We start from the raw sequence: 20,074 nt of genomic DNA on the forward strand, positions 1-20,074 counted from the left end.
AGAAAGACATAAAAATGTGTAATTTTTTTCAACCAAGGAATCAAGGCCCCTGCAAAGCTTTGCTGGTACTTGTATGCATAGCTATGTCCCTTCACCTACAAATGACAAATACAGATGTAGAGTTACCAGTCTGGATACACAGATGTGTTTGTGTGCAAATGTGGAAGGTAGCCTACCACAGGGCTCACTGCTGTGCTACTTGTCCACAAGCTGTGAGCTCCAGGGCTTGAATACAAAACCAAAACTTCAACGAAAAGGATCGGAAAGAGCTTTGGTTTTGTTCCAGGAGAGGGGCAGGGGGAGAAACAGAACATAATAGAAACCAAACAACAGAGGGAAAACAGACATGAAACGAACACTGGAAATTAAGAGAAAAATAAACAAAACATGCAAATTAAATATTGATCATTTAACAGAAACAACCATTCAAAGTGAAAAAACAAACTCTAAAAAGCCCATCTCATGTATATTTTATTATTTTTTGACCACAGTTTCACACATATAGTCCTTGTTTCTCATTTCCATTACCAGCATTCCATTTTTTGTTCTTTAATCTTAAATGTGGGGGTTTTTTTTAAGTGTCAGCAGTCTCCATTCCAGGTGGGTACCTAGGTAGAGAGTGCAAGAAAACTTAATACAGTTAGGGAAGACTGCTGTCATATTTTAAGGCAGCAAGAGGGATTGTACAAGTCTGGTCAGAAAGAGATATATGACAGTCACTACTTGCTCTGCAGGTGAAAAGAAAAAGTGCTGCTAGTAACATGACATAAAAAGGGGAAAAAAACCAACTTTACTTTAAATTACACTCATCAAAGAGGATGCAGATGGAATCTGCAAGAATTCTGGTATTTCAATATTAAATACAGGTAGTAATAAAAAAAAGTCCATGTTTAGTTTTGCAAATTATCTAGCTGATGTCTCTAAATACAAATTATTTAGGAAAATTCTTTGTTTTCCTCCCTAACCAACATCCCTTTATTTACCAGCATCTTAAAAACATGAAGATATTGGTTTCTAAGTTAACATGCAGTACTCTATGTGGTTTTTCAGCTGATAACATTTTCCATGATGACTGTTCTAAAAAGATATCAGTCTATTTTGAAAGAAATTGATCCATTGTGTGAGACACCATGAATTGGGCTTTTCAACATCATTGCATCATTAATATTAGCCATAACTCTTACTATGCATTCCCCAAAAAAATACTTCAGTGGAGGGCTAACTGCCAGCAAAAAATGAAAGTAAAAATTAAACTCCCCATTAATCTAGAGGTTCTATCCCCACTCTTAACTTGAGACATATTCCTTTGCATAAAGAGGGCAAAAATAGCACCTATTTGTAATACTAAGTAGCTACAATTACAGATCCCAGTAATAATCAAGGAAAATGAAATACAATACTTCACATCTAGCACACTAAACCTGAAGTAAGGCACAATCCATATGCAGATGCTTCTATAAATATGAATTCATATTTTCTTTTGCCACTGTGTACAGAAAAACAAGGGCAATGTTAAAGCACTCATGAATATTGCCATTCATGATTTTTAGTTACAGGACCAAGCTCCTCATGCAAGACAGCTGTACTTCCCATTATGAGACACATCTACAAATAAATACCATATGCTCTTATACGATACAATACATACACAGGGAAATAAAAAAACATTTGCTGCCTGCAATATTAAGTCATATATGAAAACTCTATTTCAATTAAATTGAAAATAGCGTATTATGACAGTGACCTAAGCCTGCAATCTGGGGAAAGGGCAGGGAGTGGGTGGGTGGAGGAAGGGAAGGCAGCCTGGATGGGCCTGACCCTGGTGCACAGAGCAGAGACATTTCCAGGCAGCGAAGGGAACCAGGTGTGAGGCCAACCAGAGCAGGAGCTGCAGGGTGGCCCATGAGTCCTTCACTCCCTGCTTCCCAGCTGCACTGCCTGACCACTCTGTCCTGTCCTCAGCCCTGGGCAGCACCCTGCTGGCTTTCCAGCACTGAAGTGAGCACCCATACACCCTAAAAATTAGGGAATCGGACCATAGCAACAGCAAAGGGAGGTGATGAGGGGACTGAACATCTCCGGGCCACAGCTCAGGGACAAATACATCCTCTAAGCTCAGACAGGGTGACACAGTTGAGTCCCTTCCTACCAGAGGTATTAAAGTAAACTCCTTTTTAATACTGCCTGCACTGAAAATGCACACTTGCAGCCTTAAAATTTTATGTGGATACAAGAAATATTTGATCATATAAGTAGCCAATTCTGTCTTGGAGGATAAAGAATAATTCCTTTGCCAAAATAAAGCACCTGGACAAAGTCATTTGTAAAGAACTATAGAAGTGCTGACAGACTGACACAGAAATGGAATCACACACTTGTCATCATGAAAATAGTTTAAAACCTACAATGAAAGTCAACAGAGCAATAGCAATTGATGTAGAAACTCTAACAGGAAATTTACAACACATTTTAACATAAAGATGAAAAGGAGACTTTCAAAGAAGGACAAACCCCCCTATACCTAAATTATACTATTTTCTCAATTCTCAGTTCCCTAAATGCAAAACTTGTGTGTGTACTTTACAGCTTCTGCCACCCTTGTTGAGTGCTTGCACCAGACATGCTCTAATCTTCTCCATCTTTGAAGGTCAGGAAGGTCCAGTGAAGAACTTTGGGATATTTTCATCGACTATGCCCTCTAGGCAACTGACTAAATTTTCCCTTTTATGTTGTCTCATGGCACCTCACTGGGAAGCAAATCAGAATTATTTGTACAATGCCCTCTCAGAATAAATATGACCTTTACTACCAGTACATACAATACTGTTTTAAACAATGATGTAATGAAGTAATGAAGTAGTGAAGTAATGCCTCTTCATCAAGAGTGCCAAAGCAGTGCTTTAGTTCCAGCTCCCCTTTGTCACACAAGCTTCACTCCTGTGCAACCTCAGAGTGCCCCAGGGGTGCCCCCAAGCACGACACCTCCAGGCCATCTCACCTCACATAAGGCCAACACTTCTCTGAGCAGCCTAAATCCACACCCCAGCCAACCACACGCCAGACCCTGGGATCTCCCCATCCTTACCGGCAGGCTCCTCCAAGTCAGCACAAGCAGTAAGGCAGCCAGCCTGCTGCACATCCACTCCAATCCCGGGGAAGGGCAAAGGTGTCTCTTTACTAGGAGATTAAATGGGAAATTGCTGCCAGGACTCACAAAGGATCACGTGGTAACACTGAGCAGAGCCAACTAGACGCACAACTGAATCATGCCACCACCAGCCCAGCAAAAGAGTTAACTCTCTGAGGCCACAGCAGAGAACAATTCTTTATTCAGAGACAGTGATGGGTCTACATCCATGGAAACAGCACCAGCATCACCTCAGCACTGTGCCTCCAGCCAATGGCTAGGTTTTCTTCCCCCAGCAGACATGCAAAGTAACACAGTCATCTTTCAAGTAGTTTACTTCCCAAAAAACATTGCTCAATAATCTTGACATAGTAGAAGACTTGAGTTCCCAGAACTGTACAAACGACTTGGGCTGGACCTTGTAATTAGTTTTTCCTCTATCCCATTTAATCCCAGAGGTAATTAGTATCCTAATGCATCCTATTGCAAGGCATTCCTTAAAGGAACCACAGTATACAGGGTCACATCTGTCCACTAGCTTGGCGTAACTGGATATGCCAGGCACCTTGCCCTTCTTCCAAACTATCAAGCCAGAAAATCAGAGGCCAGCAGAGGCCAGGCCTGGTGTACCTGGCTGAAGGAACATGCAAGACATGGTCCTCATATCTCCTTCACTTTAACAACGTTTCTCATATCTCTTTAACAATTTCCTCAGTGTTATGAAGAGCTCACTCAGGCAGATAAGCAGGCAAACTCCCACCTGCACAGCAGCAGCGGGTTGGTGACAAACATGCAAAGCAGATGCTCTGAGAAAGCAAAACCCGTGGCATGAGGGATCCTCCGTAATGGAAAAACACAAAGCAATATCCTCCTCTGCTCTTAGGGTCACAAGCTTCCTCCCTAAGAACTAAATAGATATGAATCTCCTGTTAGCAGCGTGGAACAGCTGAACATCCCATGACAACTCAGTGTAGTCCCACTCTCACATTCTTCTCTGATGGCAGCCAGCTGGAAGCCAACTGGATGACACATGGACTCGCAAAGCTAGAAAAGCTTTTGGTGATGGTGGACTGCCTGAGGTAAAACTGCCAAGCTATTCTTTGACCCAGGCAGACTGCTACCAGTGATGGATACATCGTACTAAGGGATCAGGAAAAAGACCTGGGAAACTCATGCTCTACACCTCCAGAGCTAGTGAGGTCAGCCACAGGGCAGCTCACATATCACTAAATTAAAGTCTTTTTCGTGAAGATGACATGGCGTGTTGGGACTTATTTTAAGTCATTTCCTTGTTTAAAGTACTAGCAATGGTTTCTTGTGAGAGCAGCAACTTGAAATGGGACAAAGGTTCATCTCTGGCAAGCTAACAACAAGGCTCACAACCAAAGTAATAGTTAACAATAAAAATCAAAGCTTTAAAATACTACAGTTCCCTTACTAGTTACTGGGCGAAGTATTCATTCTACTTGCAAAAGTATCTTATGCTTTTGGGATATGTTTACCCATATGTTTACTTCCACCTTAAGTAAAAAAATCTAACTTCATACTAATATTTTGACACAGATCAATTTCATCAGTCCTCAGAGGAATCTTGCTATAATTTAAATCACAAGCAAGCGACTAAAAGTTCTCAACACCAGACAGAAAATCATTCCATAAGGATGCAAAGACTATACTGGCATGAATGTGTCTTTCAATTTAAAAATAAGTAATGCACAAAAAAAAAAAGAAGAAGGATAAGTATGAAACATGTTTAGCAATTCCAGAGTCCTCCAAAAGTAAAGTAATGTCAACTGAAATAGAAACAGAGAATACTTTCTCATGTCAACAGTGGTATAATGGAGTAAAAACACAATGGAAAACACAAGTGCTGCACAATATAGCTGATCACCCTCCACTGACCAATGCCCAGCCCATGCCTAAGCAGTGATCAGCCCCTCCCACTTTATTTACTGAACATGACACTCTGTACTGTGTAATATCCCTTTGTCCAGCTCAGGTCAGCTGTCCTGGCCTTGCCCTCTCCCAGCTTCTTACTCACCTGCTCGCTGGCAGAGCACAGGAAACTGAAAGGCCCTTGACTTACAGTAAGCACTACTGAGCAACAACTAAAACATCAGTGTGTTATTGACATTATTCTTGTACTGATTCTAAAACACAGCACCGTGCCAGCCACTAAAAGGAAAATTAACTCTCTCCCTGCTGAAACCAGGACAGCAGATGTAACCTTGATTCTTCTATTTAATAAGAACAGTATCTCTTCCTAGTGATTCATGCAAGATAATCTACCTGAAGAAATACTTATTAAATATTGAAGCTCCTCTGGATAAAAACTGAATTACATTTTTATGCTTTTTATATTTTTTTATACTTTATGCATTTTTATATTTATGTGACAACTTGGAGGGTGAGAAAGAAATAGGGGCTCAAAAAACCTCAGGAGACTAACATAACAGAGCACAACACAAAAGACACCAACCTTGTCCAGAATCAGAGGCTGTGCACCTGTGTCCACACCCTCCCACACACAGGGGGAAAAAATGAAATCAGAAGGCTGAAGACCCAGGTAGGACGAAGGGAAGGTTTCTCAGCCTAGGCTCAAATTCATATGAATTCATTCAGCTACACAGCTGTCCGATGGGGTGATGCTGGTGCTGGGCTACAGTCTGAGCACAGTGCAGGGCAGATGTGCCACCACTCAGCACAGCCCAGTAACCTGTCTTCCAGGAGGAAACCCAGCACTCATAAGCAAGGAGCACTGCTGTGGCTAAAAACCTGGTTGCAGGCTCCTACAAACTTTTACACACAAGCTGAGACTACAGTACTCAGTTTGAAAGGTTTGAAAAAACTGACATTTAAGGTTGCTTGTGTTGAGTGCTTTGTCACCCCACTTAATCTTGTTCCATCCTGCCCATTGCCCCACTTCTCACTGGCACAGCTCTGTGCTGACCAACAGTCTGGCTCCAGATGCATTTTTTCACCCTAGCCAACTCTCACCTGCTAACTTCTGCAAAATCATACAACCAAAACTCAATATATGCCTTATTTGAATGCCAGAGATTAAGTTGACACATATATTTGAAATAAAAAGAATTTTTAACAAGCATATTGAGGTCTGCGTTTACTGAGATCCATATCAAATAGTTCTGCAAACAGACATGAGCAAAAATATGTACGTTAATGTTTTCCTTATATTCCCTAATAGAGGATGACAAACCTTTCTGAAATGATCGCTTCAAAAACTCAAGCAAGACCAAAAAAACCTAAACACTGTGACAAATCACATGAATTTTAATACCATACATCTTCATAAGCTGTTTTCTAATTTCAAGTCCAAAGTGCCAAATACCAGCTTTCACAGCATGAAGCTCATCGTTCCCCATAAACTTTCATAAGCAGCTCCTACTTACTAGGAGAAAGAAAAAGACTCTGTGTTAGTTTGTTCTTGTAAGGAAGATGTAAATCCATCCACAGTAAGGATTTTAAACAAATACAGTCCCTTGCTTAGCTTTCACTTCAAAGGAGAACAATCACTGTGTAAATACCCTTTTCAGAAAAGGGAAGGCAGGCACTGGACAGATGCCTGGATATTTTCATTAGTACATAGTATTATCAATTATTTGTATTTGTAAAATGTCCTGGATATTTAATATCTTAGTCTATTTTACTCTTAAACCAGAAAATATTGCTGAAGTTGAAAGTTAGGTTGTGTTTCCTATAGATAATCATGCAAGCTATTCTGATTATCCTGGGAATGAGACATTCCCAATACAGTTTTCATGCACTACCTTGGGCACTAAGAAACCAAAGCAATCTCTCTAGTGCAAAGTTCAGAGCAAAGAAAGGTGTGTTTAAACAAAGCACAGATCAGCAAGCTTTTAAGAGCTTATCAGTGGATGACCAACCCTAATTTAGAATCTGCATTTTTATTTACCTCATTAGAGTCTGTGCGAATCCAGGCTGGGCTTTTGTTTTTTTCGGTAAGGCAGGCTGCGCGTGACACGTGCAGGCAGCGAGGGAAAGGCAGGTTATCAGCAGCTCTGCAGGAGGAGGGCAGGTGCTCCCTCCAGTGCAATGCACCTGGACTCCAAGGCTCTGTTCTCACATCACAGCCTGCCTTTTGCAGGCAAAGGCCGTGCACAACTGAACGCTGAACAGCCTGAGCCAGGACTAAATGAGCTGGAGATGAAGCTGGCACCAGCTTTAGAGTGGTTGTTTAAGGACAAGTTGTACCTGAACTGACTAAAAACCTGCCAGTACAAAGTTAAGACATCAAGTATTTTCTCAACAAAACTGAACCAATGGAGCTAAATTATTTCAGACAAGCATCTCACAGGATGTGGCCATAGCCACTACCAGGACTCATAAAAATGAGTTAACTTGTCAAATCACAGCCCCACAGAGAGCACATGAAGCTGGCACAGATGTAGGCTACTGCCAGAGAATTCTGGCAAACCCTCCTTTCCTGGGAGTTTCCTTCACTCCCCTTGTGCCAACACCATCACTGATGCAGTAACTTGCTGAGTTAGATTAAAGAACTAATCTATCTAAAAACACTTGCAAAAAATATTGCTTTTAGTTGAACTTTTTGTTAATCCAGCCCAACCTACTTCAGCCAACTCAGAAATGCCAGTGAGGGTAATAAAAATTTAGGAAGGTGTGAGATGGAAAGAAACTCTACTTTCAGTGGTGTTTCCCACTCTTTTCAGCACCCATTTATCTCAGCCTACTATGACCATGACCTGCACCGACCATCACTGCCCATCAAAACTTGTGCTGGTTCAGAACAAGCCTTAGGAGAGAAAAAAAAAATAGTTTCATCAAATATTATCTCTTTTCAACGGAATGAAGACCCTCCTCAAGTCTACCTGAAATGCAGGCTTCTCAGGAGAAGATAACACAGGCAAGCCACTCACATGAGTTTAGCAGGACATTAAAACCCACCCTCGGGATGGAGTTATAATGATGCTGGTGACCACTCCCATAATGATAACACCATTATCAGCATTCCCTTATCTGGCTGTGGCAAGGACAAGCAGGCTGAGAGGCTTCAGAAGCTACACTACAGATCTGTAGGACCTCTCACCCTCTTAGCAACTGCAGAGACAGAAAGCATCTTCCACTGGCCAGTGGTAACCATAGCTCTGGTGTCCTGCTGTGACTGGCCACTGAAACACAGCTCTGTGCGTGTGACAGCAGTGGCAGAGCTTCCTCTCTGTTCAGTAGCCAAAGCTTCTTGTTCCAAGCCTCTTGCTCTGTATTTGGAATCACAGACTCTCAACTACAGCTATAACCACAATTATTACTTGAATTCTTGGGCTACCTAAAGCCTACAAGAACTTTTTGCTTTATTTGTGCAGCTAAAAATTTAACCTTGCACCTTAACCTTGCACTCCAGAGCAAAGCTCCCTGTTACCTCTAGATACAGTATACTCCTGGACCTTGCTGTTGTACTATATTAAAGGCAAAGAATTTCTGACAGAGATGATACTTCATCAGCACCCTTGAGTCCCAACATTATGTAGTTCTAACAACTACATAAAAATATGCTAAAAACCATCAACTGTGTAAAAACATTAAAAATTGGGCAATGTACCTTACTAAACACATACTGCTAAACATTGACCAAGCAATCCTCACACTTCATCCTCATTGTATTCCTTTTTTTCAATTAGGGATATGAATTCCAAATATCTGACTTCCCAAAGCCAGAGTAAAACCTGTCAGGGTGGTTTAGGGACTGCTGGACTGGAAGAAAAAGGAGTTGGAGGAGTAATAAATTGAAACTCTTACTGGTGCTAAACCAAGCAAAAGTGCTCACTGTTCTGCTGCAGTTGGGCAGTGAGTGTGCATGTCAAGGTATTTATTTGTTAATTTATTTGTTGAAGACAATGCTACTCTTATTTTGTTGCTTTCTCAAGTATGCTGTACCTTCAACCACTATTCTAAGTATGCTAAAAACATTCAGATTTGCACCTACTCAAATTCACTGCAAATACTTCACCCCAAGTGGTTTTAAGTTCCGCAAGCATACTGGGGGCCCTATGGAGGAAACATTTTTAACACATTTTTATTGTCATCTTTTGGCCTAAGAAGCCTCCCTAGGAAAGAAGGCTGTTGTAGAAAGATGACAGATAAATATCTGAAATCATCAAAAAAATGACTTCTAGTATAACAGGATTGGGATGCTGTATCAGGTAGGGCAGGGAACAGTCACAGAACAAGAGAGAATATTGAGTAGCCTACCCTCATGTGAAAATAGGAGCAGGTACATACTCTATCTGTGCATGCTTTTATTCTGCTGTAATATAAGACAGCTACCCCAAAGCAATAACCAAGGAATAAGTTCATAGCTTCAACTTTTTTGGGAGTGCAGAGGTGCCCATCCCATAAGCTGCTCATGAAAAATGATGGTTAAAATTGTACTTAAGGAATTAATCAGAGCTGTCTATTTTTTACACATCCAAATACCAAAAAACAACATCTCTCCTTTTTTTTTTTTGCCTATTTATTTGGCTCTAAGTATTTACATTCTCTGCCTGAATATCATTATTTTGAAACCACGACTCTAAGGCTGAGGCAGGTTCACTGCAAAACCAGCAGCCCTCACAAAATAGCCTGTTGGGCACACTGCAAGTACTCAAAGCTTATGAGCAGGGTATTTTTCTTCCCCTGGCAAAGCAGATTTACTGAGGAGTCTGGAATGACAGTCAGTGAGTCATGCATAGCCAAATCTGCAACACCACTCCCAGCGGGGACCTTGCTGTATCACTCACTTACTGTAATTACAGCCTCCCTTCAGCTGGAGCCTTTCAGAGACCAAAAAACCTAAGGTGCACTTTTAGTAATTCCAATGAAAAAAGCACCCACAACAGAGATGGGTACTGGCACTACAAATGTTACCCAAACATGTAGGAGTAACCTTTTAAAGCCTTACAGCTTTCAGCTCCTGCTTCACTAGTGCCAGTTACAAAACAAGAGTAAAATATTGGCAATAATAATAGTTTATAACATTGTTTATCTAGTGCCAGTATCAGCAGACTCAAAATACCATCAGTCTTATTCAAAAACAAATTTAACAATTCTGCTCATCAAAGAGAAAGAATTTAGAGAACAATTAACTATTCTACTATGTCACTCTTAGAACACTGGAGTTCAGATTTACACAGCTCTTCAGGCACTTTGCTGACCAGTTCCATTCCAGTTTTGCATAAAGTCTGCATGTTTATTACAGCAGATCTAGTACTATATTGCATTATACTCCGTATCATCGAGATTTGCACACACTCAAGCAAAAAAAGAGAAAGCACATAATAAAAATATACAAAAAGCCTTTAAGTTTTCCATTCCTAATAGTTAGAAAACCATGACATCTCATACTCTGTATGAGATAATATAAATAAAAAAGAAAGGCTGTATACAGGCCCTGATTCCTTCTTTTATGGTATGTCGCTCTATTGATTGAGCAGAGTTACTCTTGTTTGTATCTATTTAAGGGTCTGTCTAACACAAAATAGAACTCAATAGATTGTTTGCCCTGATAGTGAAGGACATTAAATCAAATCTACACCCCCAACATAAAATAATCTAAGTCACCTGCAGAACTGGGCTTGTTGAAATAACGTTTTATCACCCTGACAGCTGCTGAATGGATGTCTCAGTGCAAGACACAGTGACCATGTCTGCACAACGAGGACTGCACTGAAAGAGCTTCAGCAGATCTAGGGCTCAAAAATGACACGCAAATTGAATTCACCAAGATTCTTAGAAAAACAGGATGACATGACTGCAGTATACACAACTGGCTAAAGTGGTAATCTGCAGTAAAGAAGTGATTTTACCTGTATTGGTGACACTCACGAGACTGACACTGAAGTACTACTGCATGTAATTCCTGCTGGGGAGTGAAGGAGAAGCAATGTAGGAGGGCAAATGTAAAGATGGGTGCTAAAATGATGAAGATAAGTGTCACAAAAAAGACCTTCAGCCAGAAGAAACAAAGGCTCAAAGAGAACTGTTTGCTCCACACACCAAGATAAAATTGAGTGGAAAGCTGACCACAGGTAACAGGCACTAGGACAGCAAGACATAGCAAGAACCAAAGGGAAGAACAAGATAAATTCAAAGCAGAAATAAGGAGCAAACTGGAAGATGGAGAACTCCATGAAGCAGGAATCCAGAATCAAGGAAGCAGGAAATGCTGGCATACCACATCTTGTGGTCAGCAGATCCAGTTACTGGGATTAATACATCAGTAACCAAGCAACGCATTAAGGGTCTGCCATACAGTCCATACTTATACTTGCAAGAACTACAAAAGATACAAAAGCAATTCTAAATAAAGCAGCTTTGTGCCTTGTTGCCTGTCCGCTCTACCTGAAGATGCTGGTAAGCACTGGACAATGATTGGCTGATGAACCCAAGGCAGGAAAGATTTTTCTAATGCATTCAGATGAAGACTGTGTTCATGCAAAACCTGTAGCAGATAAAATGACTGCAATGGTTTAGTAAAATCAGCTGTAGTTAGACAGATCTTTGCTCTGCAGATAGTTCCTTCTGCTTTTATAGAAGAAAAGCAACATATGGAACGTACTGTCAGGGCCATCCAGATACTAGCATCACAAAAGGTTACAGGGGTTAGGAAAAACAATTGCTGTGGTGAGAGGGGCAGGGACCTGGAATCCCTTCTGTACAAGTAGATTGCAAATGAAATTGCAAAATGCTCCACCAACTTTAAGGCGGTTGTGAGTAATCAGCTTGTGAGTTTGCTGCTTGTACACTGAGCATTATATGTATCCCTCACAGTATTTTACTCCTTTATACTGGATTTCACTGGTTTTCAATTCCAAGAGTGAGTCACTGGTAGAAAAAGAAGGGGAAAGGAATGAAAACTTTTCTCTGAAATAAAGGAGACGGAAAATGACCTTGGAAAAAAGCATGATTTTGTGCTTACTACTAGATTTCTTGTGGGCTTAGGATACCAACTATTAAGACTTCAGATTAAACTGAGCAAACGTTTGAACAAAGAATCGGGCAGATTATTCCAGTAAGGAAAGAATAAACTCCACTTGCATGGTTGATCTGTAATGTCTATTATGGTCAATGTTCAAAAAAGCCTATCTTGTGGGCAATTCACAGCAGAAGTCTGTTATTTCTCCATGCTCAAAGGACATCTGTAATTTGAGTTCCTCACTAAGAGATCAAACAGCAAGTGAGGTATTTAGACCACAGCTGTCTGTAGAAAACATCAAATATTTTATGTCCCTTGCTTGTCCCCAAAGTTGAATGCATGCTACCACTACTAAGTCTGTAAAGCTCATATTTACAAAGATATGTAAAATTAATACTTCTGTTTATGCAGACTTATATAGTAACCCACAAAAAGAGGCACTTCACTACAACAAAACCCAACTGAGCCTGCCTGGTTTCACTGCTATACAGACCCAAGCTTCAGCTGGTGTCTCCCAGAATCAGGCGGATTCAGAAACAAAAGCAGGATAGTGAAATTCAAGGGCTGCAGGCCCTGAATAGCAGGTGCCAGTCAAGAGAGGAGACATGAGGCGGCAGCAATCTTCTCTCTTACAACACTCTTTTCCAGAACTGGCCCAGGGTTTAGTTCCATCTCAGGGAAACTCAACTCGTTGCTCTCATTTTGCAAGTGAGTACCAGCAAACCAAAGGCAAGATTTAAAAAAGGCATAGGGAGAGGGCACAGAACTGCAGAGCCTCTGAGGAGGAGCAGCCATGTCCTAGGCTCTGTGAAACATTGGACTCTTTCTTAAATTATCAGCAATATGAAGATTTTCAAGCTCTTTGGAAGCATAGGAAGTCAAACAGGCACTGGCTTGCAAAGCTCCCAAACTGAAACCGGTCCTCCAGTGTAAGTTAACGCAGTGCACTGAAGCGGCAGCAGAAGCGCTCATGCTGGTGAGCAAGCAGGGTGACTCACTGGAAACAGATACAGGGAGGCTCTCACATGACAGGCTGGTGCAGCACAGGAGACATCACAGAACAGCAGCATCCCAATCAGGAGAGAGGCATGGAGAGGAAAGCAACTCTACCTCCAGTGGCCAACACCTTCAGAATCATTTGTCTATTACTTGGTTTGCAATTTAGGCTCGGCTCTTGAAAATGCCATGCAGCAGAAGTTTATTTGCCTCATGCACTGGTGTGTTGGTGCAGTTCAGTTACTTCAGCATGCACACCGCATGGATTCACTTTTATAAATCTATTCTTCATGCACTGAATGCTCCAGGCGTGGTCTCAGCTTTATAATCACATTCAAAAAACATTCCTATATACGTATGTTTGCATGCACACACACATTCACTCACTCTTCAACACAGAAGTAGTTCTGTAGAGATTCTGGATGGCTTTTGATCCCTGAGGGTAAGCCCACGCAGCCATATGAAGAGAATGTTATCTAAAACACCTCCATGAGGCTGGCAAATATGACACAGGACCTGTGGTGCCTTCTGCCATAGCAGACGGGGTAAAATGTCAGAGGAACCTAAATGGCATTGCAAACCTATGCTTACAGGTTTGCATGTTTCATGTACAAGAGTGACATGCTTACACTCAGTCACTGAAACAGTTTTGGACTGGAACCTATCTGATTTGCTCTTGGTTTCACTTGCCCATATAATAGAAACCCATAGAAAGACAGAAATTATTTAAAATTTTGCGCATGGATACCATGGAGAAAAGGAGATGACACCAAAATGCAAGTAGCATGACAGCCAATAGGGCATTGCTGAATCTAACAGGTTAAAACTTCAAAGTAAGTGAATTAAGGAAATACGGAAAAGAGAGCTGTTATTAAACTTGAATTTGATACTGTGTATCTTGCCTTTTGATTTTTCCAAGAAAGTTTTTAAACTTAATAAATATTAATAAATATTTAGGTAGACCACAGAAATCACACACAACCAATATCTACACCATAAAAAGACAATCCTTTAACTGCTATGTTACAGCAAAATAAACTTCTCTACGGCAAAGACAGCACTTCTGATCCTATTTTATGCATCATTACTGTTAAGAAAATATTCCTAAACTGACAAACTTGGACGTAATCACACTGAGGCTGTTGTAGATTTTAGCCTACTGAACCAATGGTTAGGTAAGCCTTTACAAAACAGTATTTCATAGACTTATTGTGCCTTTAAAGGGCCAAAAACCCCAGAATAGACAAGTAGCTCAACAATCCATTAAATCAGTAAAATTTTAAGTCTTATGAAGCAAGAGTTCTCATATGCCCAAAGGAAAAAAACGGGGTAGGAAGAATAGCTCTTTCTTTCCTACTATGTCACTTTGTCTGGAGCACGGCCAACATACTGCTTTTTCCAGGAGGAACCAGTGTCATGCTTCCCTACAAAGATAAAGCAATTTCTAACACACACTGTCTTAAATGCCTATGAAAAAAATAATTCAACATAGTTTCTCTATTATTCTTTCCAAAAGGGCTGCTTCATTTCAGCTGGTACTGTATTACACTGGCTTCCTAATATTCTGATCCCTGGTAAAATTTATAGAATTTTCAAATTAGTAGCAAGATGCTAACCTAGATATTGAAAGTTGTTCTAATTTTGTTATTTTTTTAAAAGGCAAAATAAGCTAAATTTCACATCAACAACAAAATACAAAATCTGGACTGCAAAACTGATCCACTTGCACACTATGAAAAGCCTAATTGAAAAACTTATTTCCATTAAATATTTCAGAATTATATGGGTTTGGGCATTATTAGTATCATGCAACTCTGCAAATCTTGGGAATGTTGACAGAGAAGGAATGTAGTTAGAATAACTGAGGGGAATGGATGGGAGAGAAATCCCACAGAAACCTTACAACATTTCAGGAAAGTTTTGTTTGTTTGTTTCTAAAAAGACCAAAAGAGAACCAGAAGCAGCCACTTCCCTCCCTCTCTGTTCCCATGAAAATACTCCCAATCTCCCTCACTTCAGAAGTGGGAAGACACTAGGGATCTAGTGCACAGCAGGAGGGAGTGGGCCAACCAGGACCATGGAGTTGAGATCCTGAATAATAAAAACAGGAGAAACAGACCTAAGGTTCAAATTTAGAGTGGCACAGCAGAAAGGCAGTGAGGTATTCCAGGATTTTAGTTTAATGAGCTAAGTGGCAAATGCACATGGGCTGGAAAGCTGTACTACTGCTGTGGTGGAACACGGGCAAAGTAACTGTGGGAATCCTCTGCTCTGCACAGCTGAAACATGCACATTTGTTTGCTATAATTACAGAAATGAGACCACTTTTCCCATTTATTTCCCCTTCTCTTAATCCCAAACCAGAAGAATTTGTGAAGGATTGCTATTACTCGCTTGGCAATGTCCCAGCTTACCCAGGAGGCCGTCAGCAGAAGCAGCTGCAGAGGAGCTGGAATCTCATGAGATTACTGCCCCTAATGGTGCGGCATTAGCACAGGAGACAGGTTTCCTAAGACACAGAGAGGGACTGTGCTCATGTATCTCAGGCCTCTAGGGACAAGAGTCTGCTGCTTAGAGCCATGTGTCCAGACAGCTACATGTAAAAAAAGGGGAACCAATGCTAACAGATAAACAGATCTTTACTCAGAAGTTATCCCAAGGAGCAGGGAAAGCATTTTTTTAACTTATCTCTCCACGTCCATGGGGAGTTTGATGGGAGTTATGTGAAGCAAAGAAACACCACAAAAATTAAGAGAGAAGTTTTTGGATTCTGTGACTTCTTGAAAAAATATTAATTATTTTGTATTCCATTGAAAATGGCCAGGTCTGCAGCGCCCTATAGGTGTAGCTAAGATGACATCAGGACTGCAAGTGAGGCTGATAAATAACATTAGTCATGGAGAAGGAAGTACCTCAAACAAAAGAGAACTTTGTGGTTCTAACAATGGGTAGGAGGTATTTTTCAGTTCACTCCTTGCTCCTGTTGTGGACTCTTCGTGCGATAGGTCACAGCGCATTTTATCTTTTTTCCAGGGTGACCCACTGTACTGCCTGCTACCTTCTTTTAATCAGACTAGAATCTCTTTGATGACACATGCTCTTCCTATGCACACATGGAAACAGTATGCCAGTTTCAATACCTTCCCAGTTTCAGCTGGCTTCTCAGCGTTATTAAAAGTCCCATCTTTATCAATGGGACCTTTGTTGACAATTTCAGCAAGGAAGAGGCAAGACTGAATGGGCCATAAGGACAAAAGTCAGTCCTTTACACAAAAGTCCCTCTGGTCATTGCTATGGAAAAGCCAGCAGTGACTTCTGCCTATATCAAACGTGCTGTGAGTCACCTCCTAGTAGGTCCTCAGCCCTTGTGTATGCGAAACCGGCTTCTTGCCCGTTATCAGTTTCAATGACAAATGCTTTTAAAAGTTTGTCTCATTATTACCTACACCTCCGTCCCGTTTATCACATTAATTTTTTAAAATTAAAAAAAAAAGCAAATTACAAAGAGACAAAGTAGTAAATAAACCACAAGTAGATTATAGGAAAATCTACGCACAGCGTCCCACGGACACCCAGATCCCCAAACCACTGACGTCCAGCGCGCCGAGGGCACGGGACAGCCGCAAACCCTCCCCGCTCCGAGCCTTAAACCGCTCCGGCCAGAACAGCTCGGGTTTAACACCGACCACGCACCCGGGCGGCCACGGGATTTTCTTGGATACAAACGCCTTAACAACAGCCGGCGGCCGCTGCTTGCACTCGGCTCTCGGCAGACCAGCACAACTCCTGGGGTTTCCTCGACGCGCGGAGCTTACTACAGAAACGGGTGACAAAAAACCCAAACCAACTAACCAACAAAGGAAAAACCCTTTGGGAGCTGCGGGACAGCGCAAAACCGGACAAACCCTTTATCCCCGCGGCCAGAGAAACCTTCTCCCGCGCAACAGGTTCGCGCTGAGCCGGCTGCGCTCCTCCTCCGCGGCGCGGCAGCCGGAGCCGCCCCCGCCGAGCGCACCTGCCGCGGGCAGCGCCCTCCTGCCCTCCCCGCCGCCCGCCCGAGCCTCCACTCACCCGCCGGGGACGTCGCCGGCCCCGCTGCTGGGGTGGTAGGCGGTGAGGACCACGGCGCGGGAGCCGGACCGCCAGCTCATGGCGCTCGCCGCCGCATCCCTTCTAGAGACACCGAGGCGGAGCGGGGCGGCCCGGCTGCGGCCCGGCGCGGCCCAGCCTCCAGCCGGCAGCGCGGCGGGGCAGGGCCGGGTGACGGCAGCGCTTCCTGCGGCCCGGCGGGGCCGTGCGCCTCCTCCCGGCCCGGGAACCCCGCGGGAGAGGGCGGCGGGAGCGAGCGGCGGCCGGGAGCCGGGCCCTCTCACGGCTCTGTGCGCTCCCTCACGCCTAGGGGTGCGGGGAACCAGCGTCCTCCGGGCAGGCTGCGGTTGGTGTGAAGGTGTCGCTCAGACATCCGTCAATTAAAGAAGAGTCGCTGCCCTTTCGGCCCCGGGTCAGCTGCCGCGGGAGAACTGCCGCGCCCCGAGGCTGCCGTGTGCGGCAATAAGAAAAATAAAAGAATGTGTTCAGCGTTTGCTTTGTACATGATCTATTTCACTGAATCGCAAGAGTATCTGGTGATTGCTTTAACTTTTCATACACACATAAAAAAAAGTTTATTTTTTTTTTAAATAACAGGCTCTCATAATAAAAATCACAAGGGATAATGTCAAGCAAGGACACTGCTGACTGAGTTGCCTCAGACCTTCTGGGCCTTAAATAAGACAACATTAGCTCCACGATTGCATTGAGTCAGCCTTTTTGGTGGGCAAATTCTTTTCTGTGCCTTGGCTCAGGCTCTGATGAGATGGGACTCACTGCCTTGGTAATAGTTTTGAATTGGTAGGCAAGACCTCTAACATAACACCCAAAACCTGTTTGGTTTTTTCCATGGCAACATGTAAATGCACATACGCTATTTATATTTGTAATTTGTGCCCTCGTTCACATATGCATATGATTTGTCTGAATTATTATCAGTTTGTTCTACAAGTGAATGGGTCAGCTTCACTTGAGATGAGTGTAATTTGCATTGTGTTTACTTTTTTTCCTTTCAAAACAAACAAATCATGCAACTGCTTTGCTTGCAGTTAAAATCTGCAAAGCTTGGTGCTGGGCTCTGTGAGGTATTCTGAAGTGCGTGGGCATCGAGTTTTGAACCTTCACTCTTTTAACCTTGTACCTAAATTGGAACGCTGCATGCAAGGTTGTGGATGGACAACGCAGCTTTCTGTGCAGCTGTTCCGCAGTGCAGAGCTGCCATGCAGGAGCAGCACAGAAATCTTGTCCTACAGCCACTGTGAAGTTGGTCCCAGCAGAGAAGCAAACACTGGTCATGTTTGAGCAAGATCAGTTTGTCCTCTTGAGTCCTTGATATTTACAGCTGGCCTTGTCTAAAGCTTCAGCTAACTGGTTGCATGCCAAACAGTTAGCTATAAAACTTCCTTTAAAATATAACTAAAGTAAAATAGAAAGAAAAGTAAAAGATTTAGAGAATTCCATGTCTAATGAGTGCTTTCCAAAGCCCTTTGCCCAAATTATATATATTATGTGCTATAAGAACAAAAATGTAAACTGCTTTTTCTTTGATAAGCATCTTAAAACGCATCATCATTAAAGCACACCTCAACAAAGCTGCAACGATGATGTGAAAAAGAAAAGTGCAGAAACAAGATGTAGTCAATGTGGTGTCACCAGGGGCTGCTCAAGAGACAATCTTGCTGCAAATGGAGAAGGGGAAGAACCGACCTTGTTTGGGCTGGGGGGGAGTTTAAGAGAGGCGAAACCCAGAATGAGTTTGTACCAGTCAACTGGACAGCAAGAAGTAAGAAAGCTCAAGAAGGCTTTTATAAGCATGTAACAAGAAAAATGAGAAAAGGAGTTAGAAAGAAAAAAAAGTCCTATTAAAAAATGAGACTAGGGATTAAATTAGTGATAAAACCACCAAGAGATATTGATTCCCTTCTCACATCTGTCTTTATTATGATGCACTTCAAACATAGAAGTGAGTTTAGCAGCTAACTCTAGACACATTTTTTTCTCTGCTTGATAGGATCAAACCCACCAGCAAGGTTTTCTTTGATTAAATGATTCCTAGGTTACACCACACACAGACAGATGATTTTGACCTACAGATGTATCATTGCTATAAACTGACAGAAATATCATTACTCTCTCTCACTGGTATATCTTCTGCCTAACTCTGACTAAATAGTCATTAACTTCTTTAATATTATTCCTTTAATATATTAATAGTCATTAATATTTTTGTTCTTAATAAGGTCCAGGCATACTCATTTGGAAAGTAAGGTTGTTCATTGAGAAGAGAAAGCTTTGGGGAGACCTCATTGAGGCCTTTCAGTACCTTAAAGAAGCTTTTTAAAAACAGGGAGAGGGACTTTTTATATAGGCAGATAGAGACAGGACAAAGGACAATGAGAGACAGCAGGCAGGTTTAGATTAGATGTTAAGAAGAAAATCATTACTCGGAGAGTGGTGAATAGGTTGCGCAGAGAGTTTGTAGATGCTCCATCTCTGGAAGTGTTCAAGGCCAGACTGGATGGGGCCCTGAGGGACTTGATCCAGTGAGTGGCATCCCTGTTGGTGACAGGAGGTTTGGAATTACATCATCTTTAAGGTCACTTCCAACTCAAACTGTTCTACAACCCTATAATCAACTAGGTAAGAATGCACCATTTGAGTCTTACAGGTTTATGTGCTAAAAGGAGGATATCATTGAGAAAGGACATTACAAATCAGTCTATCTTGCTACAGAATCCAAGACTCTTTGAAGGAGTTTAAATATTTAGATTAAGACGTCATGCACTGCCTTTATACTCATCATACTCACTCACCAAAGCCAAGCAGACCGTGCAGGGTTCTCATGCTTAGTGCTCTCTTTGCAAAACAACTGCTAAAAAGAGAACTTCTCAGCACTGCCATTCTTCATCACT

The 20,074-nt window shown here is 42.1% G+C and overlaps 1 protein-coding gene across 3 annotated transcripts in view; it reads right to left on the bottom strand.

Annotated features, from left to right (window-relative positions):
• The window catches only part of ARHGAP18 (Rho GTPase activating protein 18), a 94,221-nt gene that overhangs the window by 51,024 nt on the left and 23,123 nt on the right, over positions 1-20,074 (bottom strand). Inside the window, exon 1 of one of the 3 annotated variants that reach the window (XM_064708044.1) lies at positions 17,145-17,386. The exons of 1 other annotated variant lie outside the window; for it this stretch is intronic. In XM_064708044.1, coding sequence (XP_064564114.1) covers positions 17,145-17,224 — 80 coding nt within the window. In that variant the 5' untranslated portion in view covers positions 17,225-17,386. Of the gene's footprint in view, positions 1-7,061; positions 7,091-17,144; positions 17,387-20,074 lie in introns of those variants that run through there. One more of the 3 variants, XM_064708046.1, reaches the window with a different exon arrangement.

The sequence above is a fragment of the Zonotrichia leucophrys genome, chromosome 3 (genome assembly GCF_028769735.1).
Source record: "Zonotrichia leucophrys gambelii isolate GWCS_2022_RI chromosome 3, RI_Zleu_2.0, whole genome shotgun sequence".
Taxonomy (NCBI): Eukaryota; Metazoa; Chordata; class Aves; order Passeriformes; family Passerellidae; genus Zonotrichia; species Zonotrichia leucophrys.